The sequence below is a fragment of the Dendropsophus ebraccatus genome, chromosome 14 (assembly GCF_027789765.1).
Source record: "Dendropsophus ebraccatus isolate aDenEbr1 chromosome 14, aDenEbr1.pat, whole genome shotgun sequence".
Lineage (NCBI taxonomy): Eukaryota > Metazoa > Chordata > Amphibia > Anura > Hylidae > Dendropsophus > Dendropsophus ebraccatus.
Genome location: NC_091467.1, coordinates 9,087,329 through 9,112,545, shown reverse-complemented (window position 1 = coordinate 9,112,545; position 25,217 = coordinate 9,087,329). Strand labels below are relative to the sequence as shown.

The following is a 25,217-nucleotide window of genomic DNA, read 5'->3' as shown; positions in this document are numbered from 1 at the left end:
GAGACTGAGCACTACAATAACCAGTTTCACCAGTCAGGTGATTATCATCATCCCCATCTTCATATGTAAGGTGAAATGTTTCTGAAACAGAAACAGCTGTGTAGGAGGCTGAAAACTGGGCGAGGAACAGCCAAACTCTGCTCCAGATACTCTTTGTATGCCGGTCACATTTCTTCCATGAAGACCCCTTCTGGACAGAATCCTCCAAACAGTCAATGGGTGTACACAGGCCCGCCGGGTTTCTGCCAACTCTGAGCTGATGGCACTGTTGGACATCTTCCTATCACATGACTTTCATCTGCTGCACTGCTTTCTTGTTGCTTCTTTGTTTTTGCTCCTCGTGGTGTACCTCAGTGTTGCTACTCATAGTGTTCCTTAGTGTAGCACCTTAGTGTTGCTCCGTGTTGCTCCTTTTGGAGTTCCTTAGTATTGCTCCTCGGTAGTGCTCCTTGCGGTGTTCCTCCTTGTGAAGCTCCTTGGTGTTGCTCCTCGTGGTGTTCCTTGGTTTTGCTCCTCGTAATGTTCCTCAGTGTTGCACCTCAGTGTTGCTCCTTGGTGTTCTCCTTGTGATGTTCTTCAGTGTTACCTCTTGTGGAGTTCCTCAGTGTTGCAGCTCATGGTGTTCCTCAGTGTTGCACCTCAGTGTTGCTCCTTGGTGTTTCTCCTTGTGATGTTCCTCAGCGTTACCTCTTGTGATATTCCTCAGTGTTGCTCCTTGGTGTTCCTTAGTGTTTCTCCTTGTGATGTTCCTCAGCGTTACCTCTTGTGATGTTCCTCAGCGTTACCTCTTGTGGAGTTCCTCAGTGTTGCAGCTCATGGTGTTCCTCAGATTTCTCCTTGTGATGTTTCTCAGTGTTTCCTCTTGTGGAGTTCCTCAGTGTTGCTTCTTGGTGTTCCTTCTCATGGTGTTCCTTAGTGTTTCTTCTTGTGATGTTCCTCAGCGTTACCTCTTGTGATGTTCCTCAGCGTTACCTCTTGTGATGTTCCTCAGTGTCACCTCTTGTGGAGTTCCTCAGTGTTGCAGCTCATGGTGTTCCTCAGTGTTTCTCCTTGTGATGTTTCTCAGTGTTACCTCTTGTGGAGTTCCTCAGTGTTGCTCCTTGGTGTTCCTTCTCATGGTGTTCCTTAGTGTTTCTCCTTGTGATGTTCCTCAGTGTTACCTCTTGTGGAGTTCCTCAGTGTTGCAGCTCATGGTGTTCCTCTGTGTTGCACATCAGTGTTCCTCCTCATGGTGTTCCTTATGATGTTCCTTGTTTCTCCTTGTGATGTTCCTCAGTGTTACCTCTTGTGGAGTTCCTCTGTGTTGCTCTTTGTGGTGTTGCACCCCAGTGTTGTTCCTCTTCGTGGTGTTTGTCAATGTTCCTCCTCATGGTGTTTCTCTGTGTTGCTCCTTGTGGTGTTCCTCAGTGTGGTCCTTAGGGTTGCTACTCTTGGTGTTCCTTGGTTTTGCTCTTCGTAATGTTCCTCAGTGTTGCTCCTCGGTGTTCCTTCTCATGGTGTTCCTTAGTGTTTCTCCTTGTGATGTTCCTCAGTGTTACCTCTTGTGGAGTTCCTCAGTGTTGCAGCTCATGGTGTTCCCTTTGTGTTGCTCTTTGTGGTGTTGCTTAGTGTTGCACCCCAGTGTTGTTCCTCTTCGTGGTGTTTGTCAGTGTTCCTCCTCATGGTGTTCCTCTGTGTTGCTCCTTGTGGTGTTCCACAGTGTGGGTTGCTACTCAATGTGTTCCTTAGGGTGCCTTTACACAGAAATTTATCTGACACATTTTTGAAGCCAAAGCCAGGAATGGACTATGAACAGAGAACAGGTCATAAAGAAAAGACTGAGCTTTCTCCTCTTTTCAAATCCATTCCTGGTTTTGGCTTCAAAAATCTGTCAGATAAATCTCTCCATGTAAAGGCACCCTTAGTGTTGCTCCTTAGTGTTGCTCCTTAGTGTTGCTCCTTAGTGTTGCTCCTTAGTGTTGCTCCTTAGTGTTGCTCCTTGGTGTTGTTCCTTAGTGTTGCTCCTCAGTGTTCCTCCTCACGGTGTTCCTCAATGTTGCTTCTTGTGGAGTTCCTCAGTGTTGCACTTTCTGGTCTTCCTCGGTGTTGCTCTTTGTGGTGTTTGTACACAGAAAGATTATCTGACAGATTATCTGCCAAAGATTTGAAGCCAAAACCATGAATTGATTTGAAAAGAGGAGAAATCTCAGTCTTTCCTTTATGACCAGATCTCTGTTTATAGTCTGTTCCTGGCTTTGGTTTTAAATCTTTGTCAGATAATCTGTCTGTGTAAATGGACCCTTACTACCTTATGTATTGCTGCTGTGCTCAGTGGTGTCACCTGTGGTACTAAAATGTCTTCTACAACCTCACCCTTAGGGTGTCTTCACACTGCAGATCCAGGGTCATTGCATCCCTATGAGAATACATACTCGCAGTGGGATTGACGTTAACCCCCCGGCGGCCGGAGCATACATCACCTCTTCCCAGCTCCGGCTTGCTTCGGGGATTCTCGGCAGGACGTCCTGCTCAGGCAATCAGTGGCAGTGCACTGATTGGCTGAGCGGAACGACCAGACGCCAGGAATCCCCGAAGCAAGCCAAAGCGGGGAGGAGGTGATGTATGCTCCGGCCGCCGGGGGGTTAACGTCAATCCCACTGCGAGTATGTATTCTCATAGGGATGCACTGACACTGGATCAGCAGCAGATTTTACTGTAAATCCACAGCGTGAAATCCACTGCGGATCCGGTGTGTGTGAAGGCATCCTTATACAGAATTGGGCCATGTTCACACATGATGAAAGTCCAACGTGAACTATGAAAGTCCATTCTTGGCACTCACCATTTTCATGCTTAAAATTTTGTTTTTTAATGGAGAAAATTCATCAGCAAATACAACGGCAACAGGACGTTTCGGCACGTCCTGTTGCCGTTGTATTTTCTGATGAATTTTCTACAGTAAAAAATTTTTGGAGTGCCGAGAATGGACTGTCATAATACTATGGGAATTTTTTTCTATTACGAGCACCACCCCTGACACAGACGTGCCGCCTAATAAACTTTTTCTATTGTGTGAACTGACATTGGCCGCTTTTCAATGAATAGCGGTCGCAGAAAACTGACATGTCAAATTTTCGTGCGGCCGGATGCACAATTGCAACAACGGCCGTGATTTATACAAAACATACCTTGTATGTGCATGAATGGAATCCTGGCCGGAGCGTATACACATAGTATACGCTCCAGGTGGGATTGTAACCGGCCGCACGAAAAACTGACATGTCAGTTGTCTGCGGACGCTATTAATTGAGTAGCGGCCGCAAAATGCAAAGTGACAGAACAGAAGAGAAATCGGATCAGTATTTGGTGTGACCTTTGACCTTAATTCTTGTAAGTGCACTGCACACAGTCAGTGATGTTGTACGATTATACTCAGGTGTGTGACTAACCATTCACTATCATCAACTTAAACAGCTGTGTAGAAGACTTAAAAGTAGGGAAGGAACAACCAAAGGCCTTGTTCACACGTAGTATAACACCGGCCGCACGCTCCATTGTGTGCAGCAGTGAATTGGGATGTGGGCGCACACAGATGCGCCTGCATCCCAATTCATCAGAAATGAAGATCATCCGGCCAGCACTGGATTACCGGCTGAGATGATCTTCAGTAATACCGGCCGTTCTGGGATCCAGCCGGGTCACAGAACAGCCATTGTTATACTACGTGTAAACATGGCTTTTGACATGGTGATGTCACTTCCTGGAAAACATGGTGATGTCACTTCCTGGATAACATGGTGATGTCACGACCCGACTCCCAGGGCTGGAGTGTCCCCCCAGTGCCCTGTGTCCCTCTGCCATCATCCTCTCCAGAAGCCACAGCCTGCACAGTTCTGGGAGTCGGGTCGTGACATCACCATGTTATCCAGGAAGTGACATCACCATGTTTTCCAGGAAGTGACATCACCATGTTATCCAGGAAGTGACATCACCATATTATCCAGGAAGTGACATCACCATGTTATCCAGGAAGTGACATCACCATGTTTTCCAGAAAGTGACATCACCATGTTATCCAGGAAGTGACATCACCATGTTATCCAGGAAGTGACATCACCATGTTATCCAGGAAGTGACATCACCATGTTATCCAGGAAGTGACATCACAATGTTATCCAGGAAGTGACATCACCATGTTATCCAGGAAGTGACATCACCATGTTATCCAGGAAGTGACATCACCATGTTATCCAGGAAGTGAAGCCTTGATGCAGTAGTAAGTGCAGGGAAAAAAGCACTTTATAAGCATTTCCTGTAATAAGTGTATATCGGGGATTTGTATAACTTTTGAGGGGCAATACAATACTTTAATAAAATTTTTGCCGGACTTCTCCTTTAAGTCTTCTACACAGCTGTTTCAGTTAATGATAGTCAATGGTTAGTCACACACCTGACTATAATCGTACAATATCCCTGACTCTGTGCAGTGCACCTACAAGAACTGAGGTCAAAGGTCACACCAAATACTGATCTGATTTCTCTTCTGTCACTTTGCATTTTGTTAATTGACAAATAAACTGTTATCCATTCTCTATGTGATCCTGTTACTGTGCGGCAAATGTACTGTATATAAGGAGCAGGACTGTATAGAGTGTTATAATAGACACTACACGATCAGGGAGTAGGAAGTGACAGCGCAAAGAGAATGGGGTGTATCCAAGCCTCTCATGTGTGATACTGCAGGACCAACTGTGTATTTACAACTGTATCTAATCCTCTTGTGTGATACTGTATGCTGGGCTGCTGTATCTAATCCTCCCATATGTGATACTGTTTACTGAGCTATGGTATCCAAGCCTCTCATGTGTGATACTGTGTGCTGAAGTGCAGTATATAATCCTCTCGTGTGATACTGTGTGCCAAACTGCTGTATCCAAGCCTTTGAGGTGTGATACTGTGTGCTGAGCTGCTGTATCCAAGCCTCTAATACCACACCTTGGTCTTGGTCGTAGCCCTTTGATGCGACACGTAGGCCATGGTCGTATCCCTCAGATGCCACACATAGGTCATGGTCGTAGAGTGCTGATGCCACACGTAGGTCATGGTCGTAGAGTGCTGATGCCACACGTAGGTCATGGTCGTAGAGTGCTGATGCCACACATAGGTCATAGTCGTAACCTTTAGATGCCACACATAGGTCATAGTCGTAACCTTTAGATGCCACACGTAGGAGATGGTCGTAGCCTGCTGATGCCATACTTAGGAGATGGTTGAAGCCTGCTGATGTCATACGTAGGTCATAGTCGTAGCCCACTGGTGCCATGCGTAGCTCACGGTCATAGCCTGCCAATGCCACACATAGGTCATGGTCATAGCCTGCTGATGCCACACATAGGTCATGCTCATAGCCTGCTGATGCCACACATAGGTCATGGTCATAGCCTGCTCATGCCACACATAGGTCATGGTCATAGCCTGCTGATGCCACACATAGGTCATGGTCATAGCCTGCTGATGCCACACATAGGTCATGGTCATAGCCTGCTGATGGCACACATAGGTCATGGTCGTAGCCCTTGGATGCTACATATAGGTCTTGGTTGTAGCCCTCTGCTACCTTTGTCTGCTCTTTAACTCTGTGTTCTGGTTTGACAGCTGCTGCTCACTTCAGGTTTTGTCGGAACCTCCTGGAACACACAGTCTCTGCCGAGAACCTGAACCATCGATTTCGGCAGGGGATTGGCAACAGCCTAACATGGCACGACGGCCGGGGGAACCGATCAGCTGGCAGCAGGACCATCAAACTACTTAAACAGCCGGGCACAGAAGTGTCACAGGTAAGCTTTTATTACTCGCCCTATGGATAAATCATGTCCTATACTCCAATTACCTACAGAGCTGCACTCATTATTCTGCTGTTACATCATGTCTTATATGCCATTCACTTCCAGAGCTGTACTTACTATTCTACTGTTACATCATGTCATATATTCCATTCATCTCCAGAGCCGCACTCACTATTCTATTGTTACCTTATGTCTTATATTCCATTCACTTCCAGAGCTGCACTCATTATTCTACTTATATATCATGTGAACTTCCTTAACTTCTTTATTTCAAACTCTGCTTGTTGCCATTGAATGAACTTTCTAGTCCTAATACTCCACTACAGTTGTATCCAGTGTAGGCAATGCTCTGTGAGCTAAACACGTGCCATCTCTTCTGTGCCCTTTTTTTTTTTTTTGCTTCAATGTGTTAGCGCCGTTTTTTGCCACAGATAGCAAGCAGAGTAAAAAGGGTAAGAAAAGGCTAGATACTAAAAACCTGTACAGACTTAGGCCATGTTCACACAATGTTTGTTTTACATAAATCACGGTCGTTGTAGCAATTTGCAACAACGGCCATGATTTATGCAAAACATACGTTGCATTTCAATGAATGGAATCCTGGCTGGAGCTTATACACATAGTATACACTCCGGCCGGGATTCCATCTGGCTGCATGAAAAATTGGCATGTCAATTGAATTCATTGAATAGCGGTCCAACAGACGTGTCAGTTCACATAATGGAGCGTGCGGCACCGACCGCATTCTCCATTGTGTGCAGCGGTGAATTGTGATGCCAGCATGGGTGCTCCCGCATACCAATTCAACAGAGATGAAGATCATCCAGCCGGTACTGCAGTACCGTCCGGGATGATCTTCAGTAACACCGGCCGTTCTGTGACCCGGCCAGGTCACAGAACGGCCGATGTTTCACGCAATGTGAACATGGCCTTAAAGGGTATTCCAATCACAGCTTGTTATTCCCTTTCCATAGCATGGGTCTCCCCCACTGAACCCGAGATCAGGGACACAATCATCTCCACGATGAATGGAGTGCTCACCGCACTGAGGGAAAAATACTGAAACGGGGACACCCTTCAGTACATCTAACAGCCAATCACAGCTCAGCTTTCACTTTGCCAGAGCAATGTGAGAAATGAAAGCTGAGCTGTGATTGGCTGCTCTAGGCAACAAAAGGAATTTGACTCGACTCCAACCAAAACTAGCTCCAACTCTCTGACTCCACAGCCCTGGTCCTCATACACCCTTCAGGTTAATAGAGCAAGGTCCTCCATTCCAGATTCTCATCTCTCGTCCACAGAGACCACAGAATGGCTACAAAGAGCGTCTCTTGACCTGGAGGACCTGTCCTGTCCTGGATAGACAACTGACTGATGTGAATAGACACTGTGTAATACTTAACGTGCCCTGTGGTGGCGCTGCAGGGACATTCAACACTTAGGCCTCATTCATACATCAGTATATATTTGGGGACAATATTCTGAATCTGCAGTTTTCTGTCGGCAATCCACAAAAACTCATCCTTAGTGCATCCGTCTCGTCTGTATTTTGTGTGGATCCGTAAAAGTGAAAAGTACATGTTAAAAAGAAGGAACGGTCCAAATGGTGCCACTAGCTAGAATGTCCACTAAAAAATACAGATCCAGTAGACTTCTCATAGTGTGTCCAAAGGCACATTGAAACCAATGGGATATAAATTTGTCCGTAATTGCAGATCCGCTTAGGGCTTACTGCCAGGATCCCACAGATCTCAGCTGATCACATTGGATTCCAGCAAAGGCAAATACCGCTCCAACAAGTAGGGAGGATTGTCCGACATGAAGAACACAGCTGGAGCAGAAGGACGGTATATACAGTGGGGGAAATAAGTATTTGATACACTGCCATACTGATATACTACACTGATTTTGTTTTCCCACCGACACAGAATGGGGGGGGGGGGGGGTAATTTTTCTTGTACGTAACTTCACCTGTAAGAGACAGAATCATTTTAGAAAATCACATAGTTTTATTTTTAAACAATTAATTTGCATTTTATTGCATGAAATAAGGATTTGATCACGAACCAACCAGCAAGAGTTGTAGTTTCTCTACAAGAAGCTTCTCCTACTGTGCGCTCATCTGGATTAACTGCACCTGTTTTCTCCTGTTACCTGTAAAAAAATTGACCTGTCTACTCACTCAATTACACTATAACCTCTCCACCATGGCAAACACCAAATAGGTGTCTAAGGACACCAGGGGCAAAACAGTAGACCTGCACAAGGCTGGGATGGGCTACTGGACAATAGGCAAGCAGCTTGGGGAGAGGGCAACAATTGTTGGCGCAATTATAAGAAAATGGAAGAAACACAAGATGACTGTCAATCTTCTTGGTTTGGGGCTCAATGCAGGATCTCATCTCGTGGGGTAAGGATGATTCTGAAAAAGGTCAAGAATCAGTCCAGAACTACACGGGAGGACCTGGTCAATGACCTAATGGGAGCTGGGACCACAGTCTCATAGTTTACCGTTAATAACACGTTACACGGTCATGGATTATAACCCACCAGGGTACACAAGGCCCCCCTGCTCATACCAGCACATGTCCAAGCCCGTGTGATGTCACCAATAGCCATCTGGATCATTCAGAAGAGGCATAGGAGGAGGTCAGATGAGACCAAAATGGAACATTTTGGTATGAACTCCACTCGCCTTGTTTGGAGGAAGAAGAAGGATAAGTACAACCCCAAGAACACAGTCCGAACTGTAAAGCAGGGAGGTGGAAGCTTCATACTTTGGAGGCTTTTCTGCTAGTGGGGACATGACAACTGCACCATACTCAAAAGAGGATGGATGGGGCCATGTATAGTGAGATATTGGCCAACAACCTTCTTCCCTCAGAACATGGAAGATGAGTGTGGGCTGGGTCTTCCAGTATGACAATGAGCCGAAGCACACAGCCAGGACAACTAAAGAGGAAACAGGCGGCCAGGACAACTAAGGAGGAAACCCACAGCCGGGACAACTAAGGAGGAAACCCCCAGCCGGGACAACTAAGGAGGAAACACACAGCCGGGACAACTAAAGAGGAAACAGGCGGCCAGGACAACTAAGGAGGAAACACACAGCCAGGACAACTAAGGAGGAAACACACAGCCGGGACAACTAAGGAGGAAACACACAGCCGGGACAACTAAGGAGGAAACCCACAGCCGGGACAACTAAAGAGGAAACACACAGCCGGGACAACTAAAGAGGAAACAGGCGGCCAGGACAACTAAGGAGGAAACACACAGCCAGGACAACTAAGGAGGAAACACACAGCCAGGACAACTAAGGAGGAAACACACAGCCGGGACAACTAAGGAGGAAACACACAGGACAACTAAGGAGGAAACACACAGCTGGGACAACTAAGGAGGAAACACACAGCCGGGACAACTAAGGAGGAAACCCACAGCCGGGACAACTAAGGAGGAAACCCACAGCCGGGACAACTAAGGAGGAAACACACAGCCGGGACAACTAAAGAGGAAACAGGCGGCCAGGACAACTAAGGAGGAAACACACAGCCAGGACAACTAAGGAGGAAACACACAGCCAGGACAACTAAGGAGGAAACACACAGCCGGGACAACTAAGGAGGAAACACACAGGACAACTAAGGAGGAAACACACAGCTGGGACAACTAAGGAGGAAACACACAGCCGGGACAACTAAGGAGGAAACCCACAGCCGGGACAACTAAGGAGGAAACCCACAGCCGGGACAACTAAGGAGGAAACACACAGCCGGGACAACTAAGGAGGAGACCCACAGCCGGGACAACTAAGGAGGAAACACACAGCCGGGACAACTAAGGAGGAGACACACAGCTGGGACAACTAAGGAGGAAACACATAGCCGGGACAACTAAGTAGGAAACCCACAGCTGGGACAACTAAGGAGGAAACCCACAGCCGGAACAACTAAGGAGGAAACCCACAGCCGGGACAACTAAGGAGGAAACCCACAGCCGGGACAACTAAGGAGGAAACACACAGCCGGGACAACTAAGGAGGAAACCCACAGCTGGGACAACTAAGGAGGAAACCCACAGCCGGAACAACTAAGGAGGAAACACCCAGCCGGGACAACTAAGGAGGAAACACACAGCCGGGACAACTAAGGAGGAAACAGGCGGCCAGGACAACTTAGGAGGAAACCCACAGCCGGGACAACTAAGGAGGAAACACAAAGGACAACTGAGGAGGAAACACACAGCCGGGGCAACTAAGGAGGAAACAGGCGGCCAGGACAACTAAGGAGGAAACCCACAGCTGGGACAACTAAGGAGGAAACCCACAGCCGGGACAACTAAGGAGGAAACACACAGCCGGGACAACTAAGGAGGAAACACACAAGACAACTAAGGAGGAAACACACAGCCGGGACAACTAAGAAGGAAACACACAGCCGGGACAACTAAGGAGGAAACACACAGCCAGGACAACTAAGGAGGAAACCCCCATCCGGGACAACTAAGGAGGAAACCCCCATCCGGGACAACTAAGGAGGAAACACACAGCCGGAACAACTAAGGAGGAAACACACAAGACAACTAAGGAGGAAACACACAGCCGGGACAACTAAGGAGGAAACACACAAGACAACTAAGGAGGAAACACACAGCCGGGACAACTAAGGAGGAAACACACAGCCGGGACAACTAAGGAGGAAACACACAGCCGGGACAACTAAGGAGGAAACACACAAGACAACTAAGGAGGAAACACACAGCCGGGACAACTAAGTAGGAAACCCACAGCCGGGACAACTAAGGAGGAAACACACAAGACAACTAAGGAGGAAACCCACAGCCGGGACAACTAAGGAGGAAACACACAAGACAACTAAGGAGGAAACCCACAGCCGGGACAACTAAGGAGGAAACACACAGCCGGGACAACTAAGGAGGAAACCCCCAGCCGGGACAACTAAGGAGCAGCTCCATAAGAAGCATTGTAAGCTCCTGGAGTGGCCTAGCCAGTCTCCACACCTGAACCCAATAGAAAATCAGTGGAGAAAGATGAAACAACATTGCCCCCAGTGACAGCCCCGAAACCTGAAAGCTGTTGAGAAGATGTGTATGGATGAGGAGGACACAATCCCTGCTGCAGGGTCTGCAAACCTGGTCAAGACCTCCAGAAAACGTCCGACCTCTGTAACGGCAAACAAAGGTTTCTGCACCAAATAGGAACTTCTCTTCTTCTATTGTATCAGATCGCTCTTTCATAGAATAAAATGGTGAATAATTATTTATAAATCCTACAATGTGATTATCTGGAATGTTCTATAGATTCTGTCTTCATGGAGGCCGCGTGCTCCGCAGCCAGGAGGGGGCCTGCCGGCTGGCCAGCTCATGTGTGACCTCTGTGGACAGCGCTGATAATTACGTACCGTCATTATTCCGGCTCTCGGCCGCCGTCCTGTCACACAGACATTACCCCAGCGCTGAGGTGTCTCCCTAACAGCCCAGATATGGTGATGCATGAAATGAGTGAGGCGCAGTGCGGCACATCTACCGTCACTATGTGTATAATGCTGGAAATTGCTGCCCTGTACCGAGGAGAAAGGGACAATTATGGGATCATGGAGGCCTGCAGCGGCGTATAATATATACATTATCAGCATGAAGGAAGCTGGAAAAACTAAACAGCAGTGGTGCACAGAATATACATGTATACAACTAGATGGGGGCCCATACTGTCTATAGGCAGGAAATATCAGTATACAGGGCTAGCTATGAAGATAGAGATGTGCAGTGATGGAGATGTGTTTTATATATATATATATATATATATATATATATATATATATATATATATATGTGCAGCGATGGAGATGTGTTATATATGTGCAGCGATGGAGATGTGTTATATATGTATATATGCAGTGATGGAGATGTGTTATATATATATGTGCAGTGATGGAGATGTGTTATATATATATGTGCAGTGATGGAGATGTGTTATATATATATGTGCAGTGATGGAGATGTGTTTTATATATATATATATATATATGTGCAGTGATGGAGATGTGTTATATATATGTGCAGTGATGGAGATGTGTTTTATATATATATATATATATATATATATATATGTGTGCAGTGATGGAGATGTGTTATATATATATGTGTGCAGTGATGGAGATGTGTTATATATATATGTGCAGTGATGGAGATGTGTTATATATATATGTGCAGTGATGGAGATGTGTTATATATATATGTGCAGTGATGGAGATGTGTTATATATATATATATATATGTGCAGTGATGGAGATGTGTTATATATATATATATATATATATATATATGTGCAGTGATGGAGATGTGTTATACATATATATGTGCAGTGATGGAGATGTGTTATATATATATATGTGCAGTGATGGAGATGTGTTATATATATATGTGCAGTGATGGAGATGTGTTATATATATATGTGCAGTGATGGAGATGTGTTATATATATATGTGCAGTGATGGAGATGTGTTATATATATATATATATGTGCAGTGATGGAGATGTGTTATATATATATATATATGTGCAGTGATGGAGATGTGTTATATATATATATATATGTGCAGTGATGGAGATGTGTTATATATATATATATATATATATATGTGCAGTGATGGAGATGTGTTATACATATATATGTGCAGTGATGGAGATGTGTTATATATATATATGTGCAGTGATGGAGATGTGTTATATATATATGTGCAGTGATGGAGATGTGTTATATATATATGTGCAGTGATGGAGATGTGTTATATATATATATATATGTGCAGTGATGGAGATGTGTTACATATATGTGCAGTGATGGAGATGACTGTGCAGTACATTTATTCAGTACAGACATAGAAACAAGAATGGTAGAGGATGGGTGGGGGTTGTAAGATAAAGTCTGGTTCTGATGCTGTGAGTAATTCTCGGTTTGTCCCCTGCGCAGGTCAGACCCAGCGATCAATACGGTATATATCACACCAGCCCGTCCTTCAGCTGCCTCACCAAACCCGTTGTCCTGTGGACTCAGCAAGATGTGTGCAAGTGGCTGAAGAAGCACTGTCCTCACAACTATCTCACCTATGTCGAGGCCTTCTCACACCATGCCATCACAGGTTAACTCAGCCTGAATAGGTTACTGTAGATCAGTGGTTTGCTGGTGACAGCTGCTCAGTATATTTTTCACACATGTCAGTAGTCAGCTAGCCAGTATAGGTGTCACACATGCCAGTTAGTCAACTGCTCAGTATAGGTGTCACACATGTCAGGTGTCAGCTGCCCGGTATAGGTGTCACACATGTCAGGTGTCAGCTGCTCGGTATAGGTGTCACACATGTCAGTAGTCAGCTGCTCAGTATAGGTGTCACACATGTCAGGTGTCAGCTGCTCAGTATAGGTGTCACACATGTCAGTGGTCAGCTGCTCAGTATAGGTGTCACACATGTCAGTAATCAGCTGCTCAGTATAGGTGTCACACATGTCAGGTGTCAGCTGCTCAGTATAGGTGTCACACATGTCAGTAATCAGCTGCTCAGTATAGGTGTCACATATGTCAGTAGTCATCTGCTCAGTATAGGTGTCACACATGTCAGTAGTCAGCTGCTCAGTATAGGTGTCACACATGTCAGTAGTCAGCTGCTCAGTATAGGTGTTAGTGATATCAGGTGTCAGCTGCTCAGTATATGTGTCAGTCATGTCAGGTGTCAGCTGCTCGGTGTATGTGTCAGTAATGTCAGGTGTCAGCTGCTCAGTATATGTGTCAGTAATGTCAGGTGTCAGCTGCTTGGTATATGTGTCACACATGTCAGGTGTCAGCTGCTCGGTATATGTGTCAGTCATGTCAGGTGTCAGCTGCTCAGTATAGGTGTCACACATGTCAGGTGTCAGCTGCTCGGTATATGTGTCAGTCATGTCAGGTGTCAGCTGCTCAGTATAGGTGTCACACATGTTAGTAGTCAGCTGCTCAGTATAGGTGTCACACATGTCAGTAGTCAGCTGCTCAGTATAGTTGTCACACATGTCAGTAGTCAGCTGCTCAGTATATGTGTCTCTTAAGTCAGTTGTCAGCTGCTCTGTATAGGTGTCACTCATCTCAGGTGTCAGCTGCTCAGTATATGTATCAGTCATGTCAGTCGTAAGCTGCTCGGTGTATATATCACACATGTCAGTTTACAGCTGCTCGGTGTATATGTCACACATGTCAGTTGTCAGCTGCTCGGTGTATATGTCACACATGTCAGGTGTCAGCTGGCCAGTATAGGTGTCAGACATGTCAGGTGTCAGCTGCTCGGTATAGGTGTCACACATGTCAGTAGTCAGCTGCTCGGTATAGGTGTCACACATGTTAGTAGTCAGCTGCTCAGTATAGGTGTCACACATGTCAGGTGTCAGCTGCCCGGTATAGGTGTCAGAAATGTCAGGTGTCAGCTGCTCGGTATAGGTGTCACACATGTCAGTAGTCAGCTGCTCGGTATAGGTGTCACACATGTTAGTAGTCAGCTGCTCAGTATAGGTGTCACACATGTCAGTAGTCAGCTGCTCGGTATAGGTGTCACACATGTTAGTAGTCAGCTGCTCAGTATAGGTGTCACACATGTCAGGTGTCAGCTGCCCGGTATAGGTGTCAGAAATGTCAGGTGCTCGGTATAGGTGTAGACCCGGCAGGCTGCTGTCGCAGTCACTGCATTGTAAATCCGGCGCAGGCAGCAGCGAGTATCATCTGACTGCTGTAAAATCCCAGCAGACACGCACCAGCACACATTGTGAGATCCGTATCCCCAGGCAGCGCAGGCTAAAAGTCTTAATGTACAGCGCGGATAAAGTACTGAGAGGGGCTGTCCACCCCGAGGAGATAGAGAGGAAGATTAGGAGGAGAGGAGGGAGCGCAAAGACTTAGATGGACCCATAGAATGATAAGCTGATGGGGGAGGATAAACTACGAGCACAGGGGAAGAATAAAGAGCTGCGCAGAGAAGAGAATGAGGATCTATAGAGATGAGAAAACATGGATATATAGAAAGAGCTATAGAGATGAGGAGAGAATAAGGATCTATAGATAGAGGAGAGAATAAGGATCTATAGAGATGAGGAGAGAATAAGGATCTATAGATAGAGGAGAGAATAAGGATCTATAGAGATGGGGAGAGAATAAGGATCTATAGATAGAGGAGAGAATAAGGATCTATAGAGATGAGGAGAGAATAAGGATCTATAGAGATGGGGAGAGAATAAGGATCTATAGATAGAGGAGAGAATAAGGATCTATAGAGATGAGGAGAGAATAAGGATCTATAGATAGAGGAGAGAATAAGGATCTATAGATAGAGGAGAGAATAAGGATCTATAGAGATGGGGAGAGAATAAGGATCTATAGAGATGGGGAGAGAATAAGGATCTATAGATAGAGGAGAGAATAAGGATCTATAGAGATGAGAGAATAAGGATCTATAGAGATGAGAGAATAAGGATCTATAGAGATGGGGAGAGAATAAGGATCTATAGAGATGGGGAGAGAATAAGGATCTATAGAGATGGGGAGAGAATAAGGATCTATAGATAGAGGAGAGAATAAGGATCTATAGAGATGAGAGAATAAGGATCTATAGAGATGGGGAGAGAATAAGGATCTATAGAGATGGGGAGAGAATAAGGATCTATAGATAGAGGAGAGAATAAGGATCTATAGAGATGAGGAGAGAATAAGGATCTATAGAGATGGGGAGAGAATAAGGATCTATAGATAGAGGAGAGAATAAGGATCTATAGAGATGGGGAGAGAATAAGGATCTATAGATAGAGGAGAGAATAAGGATCTATAGAGATGAGGAGAGAATAAGGATCTATAGAGATGGGGAGAGAATAAGGATCTATAGATAGAGGAGAGAATAAGGATCTATAGAGATGAGGAGAGAATAAGGATCTATAGATAGAGGAGAGAATAAGGATCTATAGATAGAGGAGAGAATAAGGATCTATAGAGATGGGGAGAGAATAAGGATCTATAGAGATGGGGAGAGAATAAGGATCTATAGATAGAGGAGAGAATAAGGATCTATAGAGATGGGGAGAGAATAAGGATCTATAGAGATGAGAGAATAAGGATCTATAGAGATGGGGAGAGAATAAGGATCTATAGAGATGGGGAGAGAATAAGGATCTATAGAGATGGGGAGAGAATAAGGATCTATAGATAGAGGAGAGAATAAGGATCTATAGAGATGAGAGAATAAGGATCTATAGAGATGGGGAGAGAATAAGGATCTATAGAGATGGGGAGAGAATAAGGATCTATAGATAGAGGAGAGAATAAGGATCTATAGAGATGAGGAGAGAATAAGGATCTATAGAGATGGGGAGAGAATAAGGATCTATAGATAGAGGAGAGAATAAGGATCTATAGAGATGAGGAGAGAATATGGATCTATAGAGATGAGAGAATAAGGATCTATAGAGATGAGAGAATAAGGATCTATAGAGATGAGGAGAGAATAAGGATCTATAGAGATGAGGAGAGAATAAGGATCTATAGAGATGAGAGAATAAGGATCTATAGAGATGAGGAGAGAATAAGGATCTATAGATAGAGGAGAGAATAAGGATCTATAGAGATGGGGAGAGAATAAGGATCTATAGAGATGGGGAGAGAATAAGGATCTATAGATAGAGGAGAGAATAAGGATCTATAGATAGAGGAGAGAATATGGATCTATAGATAGAGGAGAGAATAAGGATCTATAGAGATGAGGAGAGAATAAGGATCTATAGATAGAGTAGAGAATAAGGATCTATAGAGATGAGGAGAGAATAAGGATCTATAGAGATGAGAAAACATGGATATATAGAAAGAGCTATAGAGATGAGGAGAGAATAAGGATCTATAGATAGAGGAGAGAATAAGGATCTATAGAGATGAGGAGAGAATAAGGATCTATAGATAGAGGAGAGAATAAGGATCTATAGAGATGAGGAGAGAATAAGGATCTATAGATAGAGGAGAGAATATGGATCTATAGAGATGAGAGAATAAGGATCTATAGAGATGAGGAGAGAATAAGGATCTATAGAGATGAGGAGAGAATAAGGATCTATAGATAGAGGAGAGAATATGGATCTATAGATAGAGGAGAGAATAAGGATCTATAGAGATGAGGAGATAATATGGATCTATAGATAGAGGAGAGAATAAGGATCTGATAAGAAAACCTGGATATATAGAAAGAAGAGAGAACCGGAATCTAGAGAACTAAGAACTAAGGGGAAAGAACTGGGATCTAAAGAGATGAGAAGATCAGGATCTATAGAAAGAGAACTAAGAGCTGGAGAGAATAATATCAGGATCCATAGAAAGATGAGAGAAATGTGATTAATAGAAAAGGAGAGAATTAGGAGCTTCATATAAAATGGGGATCTATAGAAAGAAGAGAGAATCAGCTGCAGAGAAAAGATCATATGGATCTATAGATATACGAGTATCAGGATCTATAAAAAGAGAAAACTGGGATCCATAAAAAAGCAGAGAGAAGAGAATGAAGATCTATTGAGATGAGGAAACCTGGATCTATAGAATAAGGAGCGAAATGAGATCTACAGAAAAATGAGAGAATCAGGATCTATAGAAAGAGGAGAGAATCAGAATCTATAGAAAGAGGAGAGAATCAGGATCTATAGAAAGAGGAGAGAACTGGGATCTATAGAAAGAGGAGAGAATCAGGATCTATAGAAAGAGGAGTGAATCAGGATCTATAGAAAGAGGAGTGAATCAGGATCTATAGAAAGAGGAGTGAATCAGGATCTATAGAAAGAGGAGTGAATCAGGATCTATAGAAAGAGGAGAGAATCAGGATCTATAGAATAAAGAGAGAATCAGGATCTATAGAAAGAGGAGAGAACTGGGATCTATAGTCAGCAGTTTTTCCTGATCTTTAGACAGATGAGGAAAGTGAAGGGAATCAGGATCTGTAGTAATGAAGATCCATAAAGAGAAGAAGATTTACAGGCAGGAAGGATCAGGCATCTGTATAGAGGGCATTCAGCTTCCTCAGGTTTAGAAGTTTCATTCAATCCACTACATGGAGTCATATATACGTAACGTGCACAATTCTGTGTAAGACATAGCGGATCACACACATAGCCTGGATCACCTGTAAGGAATCCAGTGTGGCAGAGAAGGAAAGTGTTTGCTGTTTACTTCTCCATCCAGCACGCTCCATTTACTACAATGTAGTGTACATAATTCATGATGCATTTAGTGCGCCTGCAGGCGGAGGACTCTCACCGTCCCGTCCTTGTCTCTCCTCTGCTTAGGTCGCGCTCTGCTGAGGCTGAACGCAGAGAAGTTGCAGCGCATGGGGATCATCCACGAGTCCCAGCGGCAAGAGGTTCTGCAGCAGGTTTTACAGCTGCAAGTACGTGAGGAAGTCCGCAACCTGCAGCTGCTAAGTCAAGGTACAAATAGGTTAATGAAGTATGATGAGTTTACTCCAGAGCTGCATTCACAGTTCTGCTAATTTCTTTATGGAGCTAGACTGTGGTGCATTGTGGGAAATTAGCTTTTTTTAAACCATTTTTTTGTTTCCTTTTTAGCTTCCTTTGGAAACTTCTCCTAGGGGAGGAAGTCATCAGGACTCCGACAGGAAGAAACCAGCAGCGATATAGGACACTGGGATAGACTGACAACCTAGAGGATTCCTGCATTGTTGATGTCACTTCATATAGATCCATGGATCATGTACAGCCTGGGGGGGGGGTTAACATTGCCCCCTAACCTTTATCCCAATAGTCCCCTCTCCTGTATTGTGGACTCACTCACAGAGGGGTATGGATAGGAGTAATTCAAACCCCATTGCCAGTCATACAACATTGCTCCACCCACTGATTAGCATATTTTGTGTCGGGGTGCTTCCACATTCCCCTTGCTTTTCTTCTTAGTAAGTGCCAAATAGAGTCCGGCATTGCTGTGCACTCAACACGCTCACTTCTGGTAGCTGCAAAGGATCTAATAGTCCTATCGGTGATGGTAGCGGTGCATTGGGGTATAATAATAGCGGGTCTAGATAAATTATGGTGAGTCTTCTTGGCAAAAAGAACTATTAGTTTCTACAATGGTCCTATCATGTGCTTGCAAATTCTACGGAGAGGGTCTGAGGGGGCAAAGTGTCTCAATGTGGAGATCACCAAGCTGTACAAGAAGTGTTATATGCCAGGCAATGCATCCTGGGCAAAAGATATGCAAATGAGCTCTCTTCTAGTGGGAAGAAACATGGCTCTCTAGTGCCACCTATTGGAGGACTCCAGTGGAAACAGTCAGAAAGTGCACTAGAAGTTGTATTATAGTTGATTTTACCCAGATAATATCTGATCACAGCACTTATATAAGGTGGGTACCGTTGTTACAATGAATAACACAGTGATCAGACTATTTTCTAGCAATAACACATAGCCCCATCTAAAGGCCATAAGGTGGAACTGCATACTTTGTTGGTAGCAGGCAGGGCAGCTTTGCTATATGGACAAGCAAAGGACACCACCATGGTCCTGTGTGGCGTCACCATGTAATATGTATTTATATAACGGATACTACAGGGCTCATTTACATACTGCAGTACAGGACGGGTCAGTGCAGATTACATAAGGGGGCGCTGTTTCAAGGATGTGTATGCAAAATAATTGCAACAGGATGTGGTGGAACTTGGAAGTGCATGTTATAGAAATTAAAGGGATTGTTCATTTTCTATATGCAAGGACCACAAAGCCATTGGAAAGACCAAAGTTTAATGTGGAGGACCAATGCTGTGTAGGCTCCATATAATGCTTGACACACGAGTCAGATTATAGCAAGGTTAATGTGTATGGTAAGTCATTGCCTTGGGGTGTGGTGAAATGTGGGACTGCAAGCAACGGAATTAAAGGGGTTGTTCATTTTCCATGTGCAAAGACTTGCTCTGCCCAATGTATTAATGCCTGACACATGGAGAACATCAGCTTCTGTTTCAAGTTGCAAATGAGCCTTTTTGGGGTAACTTTCACATCATGTGACACCGTACCCGCCATGAATTTTTCAGCAATAGAAGATCATATAATATATATATAGTGTAAGATGTATGTAAATATTGGCTCAATATACAGTATTTATTCCTGGGACAGTGGTCTCTGTAAGGGGTAGGCTCTGCAGGGTCCGGCAGAGCTGTATAATAATTATTACTATATAAATATACGGATAATATAGTTACATGCTATTGTTTTAGATAGTTGTATATGATAGTGTAATACACAACATACTGTAGATTCAGACCTCCCACAGTTCACACATGAATATATCGAGGTTATACTGGAAATCATTGTCTTCCCCTTGCCCACAAAATTGTCATGAAGAATGACTTCTGAATGTCTTTTGTCATTAGAAATAACAGACTTCACCCTCTGAGCCTGTGGGAGCTTAGTGTAGATGGGCTGCTTGTTCTTTACCTTACTGTGGGGGACTGTATTTTTAATGTGGGTAAGTTTCCTGTCACTGTGATATTATTTACTGCACTGGGGAGGACAGTGGGGCTTTCACCCTGCATCACAATTTAATGTCTATGCCATTAGAAATAACACATTTCACCCTCTGAGCCTGTGGGAGCTTAGTATAGTTAGGTTGCTGATACATTACGTTACAGGGGGAGGTCATACTTTTATTGTGGGCAGGCTTCCTATCACTGTGATATAATTTCCTGCACTGAGACGGACAGAGGGGCTTTACCCCTGCAACAAGTTAAAGTGCCTCCACTAACCAGGATGGCATTTACAGAAGGTGAATGTTCCTGGTTACATGGGGTCCCCTCTTCACCTCTTTGGAGTTCTTCCTTTTTTATACCGTTTTCTGAATAAACGTTCATTGATAATCTTGAGGCTTTTCTTTCTTCCTTGCATCTTTACGATATCTTTACTATGCTTGTGAGCACACCCCTGACACCGAGGGCAATTACACTCATTATTAAAGGGGAACTCTGATGAAAATCTTTTTTCTTTCAAATCAACCGGCGTCAAAAAGTTATACAGATTTGTAATTTACTTCTATTTACAAATCTCCAGTCTTCCAGTACTTATCAACTGCTGTATGTGCTGCAGGAAGTGGTGTATTCTCTCTTCTGTCTGAGACAGTGTTCTCTGCTGCCACCTTTGTCCATGTCAGGAACTGTCCAGAGCAGAAGAGGTTTTCTATGGGGATTTGCTACTGATCAGGACAGTTCCTGAAATGGACAGAAGTGGCAGCAGAGAGCACTGTGTCAGACTGTAAAGAATACAACACTTCCTGCAGCACATACAGCAGCTGATAAGTATTGGAAGACTGGATATTTTAAAAAAGAAAATGATTTTCTCCAGAGTACCCCTTTACAATGTCTGGACAACCTGTAGGAACAAATAGTAAAATGTGATAGTTGTCCTTGCAGCTTATGCTTTGTAGAACCCCAGGGGTAACAATGTGGGGGATGTCATCTGCTTTAGGGACCCCATAAAATGGTCGTCAGTTACTTGCACTGATACATTGCCGTCAGGTATGTATATAGGATCAGTAGGTATATGGGGTGTATATAGCATCACTAGGTATATAGGGTGTGTGTATATAGGATCAGTAGGTATATGAAGTGTATATAGGATCAGTAGGTATATAAGATGTGTATATAGGATCAGTAGGTATATGGAGTATATAGGATCAGTAGGTATATAGGATTAGTAGGTATATGGAGTGTATAGGATCAGTAGGTATATAGGGTGTGTATATAGGATCAGTAGGTATATAAGATGTGTATATAGGATCAGTAGGTATATGGAGTATATAGGATATATCAGTAGGTATATACAAACAAAATATAAAACAGCGCTCTATAGCGTAACTCAGACAGGGCTGAAGTGGTGAAAGTAAGCACATAGAACTCTCACCTGAGTAGGTTGTGCTGATGTAAGGCACAACTCTTACTGATAGCATGTGAATGAACCACAGCCACTCCCGACAGTCAGTATCCTCCTCCAATCCAAGGCGGGTAAAACAGGCGCAGGTCCAAGAGGTAATAGAGATATAAAATATCATAAAATTTATTAAAAGAATTATTCCAGCGACACAATGCGTTTCAAGACCGGTCCGGTCTCTTTATCAAGTGTCTAATGGGTAATAGGTATATAGGATTAGTAGGTATATGGAGTGTATAGGATCAGTAGGTATATAGGGTGTGTATATAAGACCAGTAGTTATATAGGGTGGTATATAGGACCAGTAGTTATATAGGATGGTATATAGGACCAGTAGTTATATAGGATGGTATATAGGACCAGTAGTTATATAGGATGGTATAAAGGACCAGTAGTTATATAGGATGGTATATAGGACCAGTAGTTATATAGGGTGTGTATGTAGGATGAGTAGTTATATAGGACCAGTAGTTATGTAGGATGGTATATATGACCAGTAGTTATATAGGATGGTATATATGACCAGTAGTTATATAGGATGGTATATATGACCAGTAGTTATATAGGATGGTATATAGGACCAGTAGTTATATAGGATGGTATATACGACCAGTAGTTATATAGGATGGTATATATGACCAGTAGTTATATAGGATGGTATATAGGACCAGTAGTTATATAGGATGGTATATATGACCAGTAGTTATATAGGATGGTATATAGGACCAGTAGTTATATAGGGTGTGTGTATATAGGACCAGTAGTAATATAGCATGGTATATAGAACCAGTAGTTATATAGGGTGTGTATGTAGCATGGTATATAGGACCAGTAGTTATATAGGATGGTATATAGGACCAGTAGTTATATAGGGTGTGTGTATATAGGACCAGTAGTTATATAGGATGGTATATAGGACCAGTAGTTATATAGGATGGTATATAGGACCAGTAGTTATATAGGGTGTGTATATAGGACCAGTAGTTATATAGGGTGTGTATATAGGACCAGTAGTTATATAGGGTGTGTATATAGGACCAGTAGTTATATAGGATGGTATATAGGACCAGTAGTTATATAGGATGGTATATAGGACCAGAAGTTATATAGGGTGTGTGTATATAGGACCAGTAGTTATATAGGATGGTATATAGGACCAGTAGTTATATAGGATGGTATATAGGACCAGTAGTTATATAGGGTGTGTATATAGGATGGTATATAGGACCAGTAGTTATATAGGGTGGTATATAGGACCAGTAGTTATATAGGATGGTATATATGACCAGTAGTTATATAGGATGGTATATATGACCAGTAGTTATATAGGATGGTATATATGACCAGTAGTTATATAGGATGGTATATAGGACCAGTAGTTATATAGGATGGTATATATGACCAGTAGTTATATAGGATGGTATATAGGACCAGTAGTTATATAGGGTGTGTGTATATAGGACCAGTAGTAATATAGCATGGTATATAGAACCAGTAGTTATATAGGGTGTGTGTATATAGGACCAGTAGTTATATAGGATGGTATATAGGACCAGTAGTTATATAGGGTGTGTGTATATAGGACCAGTAGTTATATAGGATGGTATATAGGACCAGTAGTTATATAGGATGGTATATAGGACCAGTAGTTATATAGGGTGTGTATATAGGACCAGTAGTTATATAGGGTGTGTATATAGGACCAGTAGTTATATAGGATGGTATATAGGACCAGTAGTTATATAGGATGGTATATAGGACCAGTAGTTATATAGGATGGTATATAGGACCAGAAGTTATATAGGGTGTGTGTATATAGGACCAGTAGTTATATAGGATGGTATATAGGACCAGTAGTTATATAGGATGGTATATAGGACCAGTAGTTATATAGGGTGTGTATATAGGACCAGTAGTTATATAGGGTGTGTATATAGGACCAGTAGTTATATAGGATGGTATATAGGACCAGTAGTTATATAGGATGGTATATAGGACCAGTAGTTATATAGGATGGTATATAGGACCAGAAGTTATATAGGGTGTGTGTATATAGGACCAGTAGTTATATAGGATGGTATATAGGACCAGTAGTTATATAGGATGGTATATAGGACCAGTAGTTATATAGGGTGTGTATATAGGATGGTATATAGGACCAGTAGTTATATAGGGTGGTATATAGGACCAGTAGTTATATAGGGTGTGTATATAGGATGGTATATAGGACCAGTAGTTATATAGGAAGGTATATAGGACCAGTAGTTATATAGGATGGTATATATGACCAGTAGTTATATAGGATGGTATATATGACCAGTAGTTATATAGGATGGTATATATGACCAGTAGTTATATAGGATGGTATATAGGACCAGTAGTTATATAGGATGGTATATATGACCAGTAGTTATATAGGATGGTATATAGGACCAGTAGTTATATAGGGTGTGTGTATATAGGACCAGTAGTAATATAGCATGGTATATAGAACCAGTAGTTATATAGGGTGTGTGTATATAGGACCAGTAGTTATATAGGATGGTATATAGGACCAGTAGTTATATAGGGTGTGTGTATATAGGACCAGTAGTTATATAGGATGGTATATAGGACCAGTAGTTATATAGGATGGTATATAGGACCAGTAGTTATATAGGGTGTGTATATAGGACCAGTAGTTATATAGGGTGTGTATATAGGACCAGTAGTTATATAGGATGGTATATAGGACCAGTAGTTATATAGGATGGTATATAGGACCAGTAGTTATATAGGATGGTATATAGGACCAGAAGTTATATAGGGTGTGTGTATATAGGACCAGTAGTTATATAGGATGGTATATAGGACCAGTAGTTATATAGGATGGTATATAGGACCAGTAGTTATATAGGGTGTGTATATAGGACCAGTAGTTATATAGGGTGTGTATATAGGACCAGTAGTTATATAGGATGGTATATAGGACCAGTAGTTATATAGGATGGTATATAGGACCAGTAGTTATATAGGATGGTATATAGGACCAGAAGTTATATAGGGTGTGTGTATATAGGACCAGTAGTTATATAGGATGGTATATAGGACCAGTAGTTATATAGGATGGTATATAGGACCAGTAGTTATATAGGGTGTGTATATAGGATGGTATATAGGACCAGTAGTTATATAGGGTGGTATATAGGACCAGTAGTTATATAGGGTGTGTATATAGGATGGTATATAGGACCAGTAGTTATATAGGAAGGTATATAGGACCAGTAGTTATATAGGGTGGTATATAGGACCAGTAGTTATATAGGGTGTGTATATAGGATGGTATATAGGACCAGTAGTTATATAGGAAGGTATATAGGACCAGTAGTTATATAGGGTGGTATATAGGACCAGTAG

The 25,217-nt window shown here is 43.0% G+C and overlaps 1 protein-coding gene across 2 annotated transcripts in view; it reads left to right on the top strand.

The window, feature by feature from the left end:
* The window catches only part of SAMD10 (sterile alpha motif domain containing 10), a 22,509-nt gene extending 3,650 nt beyond the window's left edge, over positions 1–18,859 (top strand). For both annotated transcript variants that reach the window (XM_069952216.1, XM_069952217.1), the window contains exons 2-5: positions 5,635–5,816; positions 12,820–12,988; positions 18,177–18,317; positions 18,456–18,859. In XM_069952216.1, coding sequence (XP_069808317.1) covers positions 5,635–5,816; positions 12,820–12,988; positions 18,177–18,317; positions 18,456–18,478 — 515 coding nt within the window. In that variant the 3' untranslated portion in view covers positions 18,479–18,859. The remainder of the gene's footprint in view (positions 1–5,634; positions 5,817–12,819; positions 12,989–18,176; positions 18,318–18,455) is intronic.
* The last annotated feature ends 6,358 nt before the right edge of the window (positions 18,860–25,217 follow it).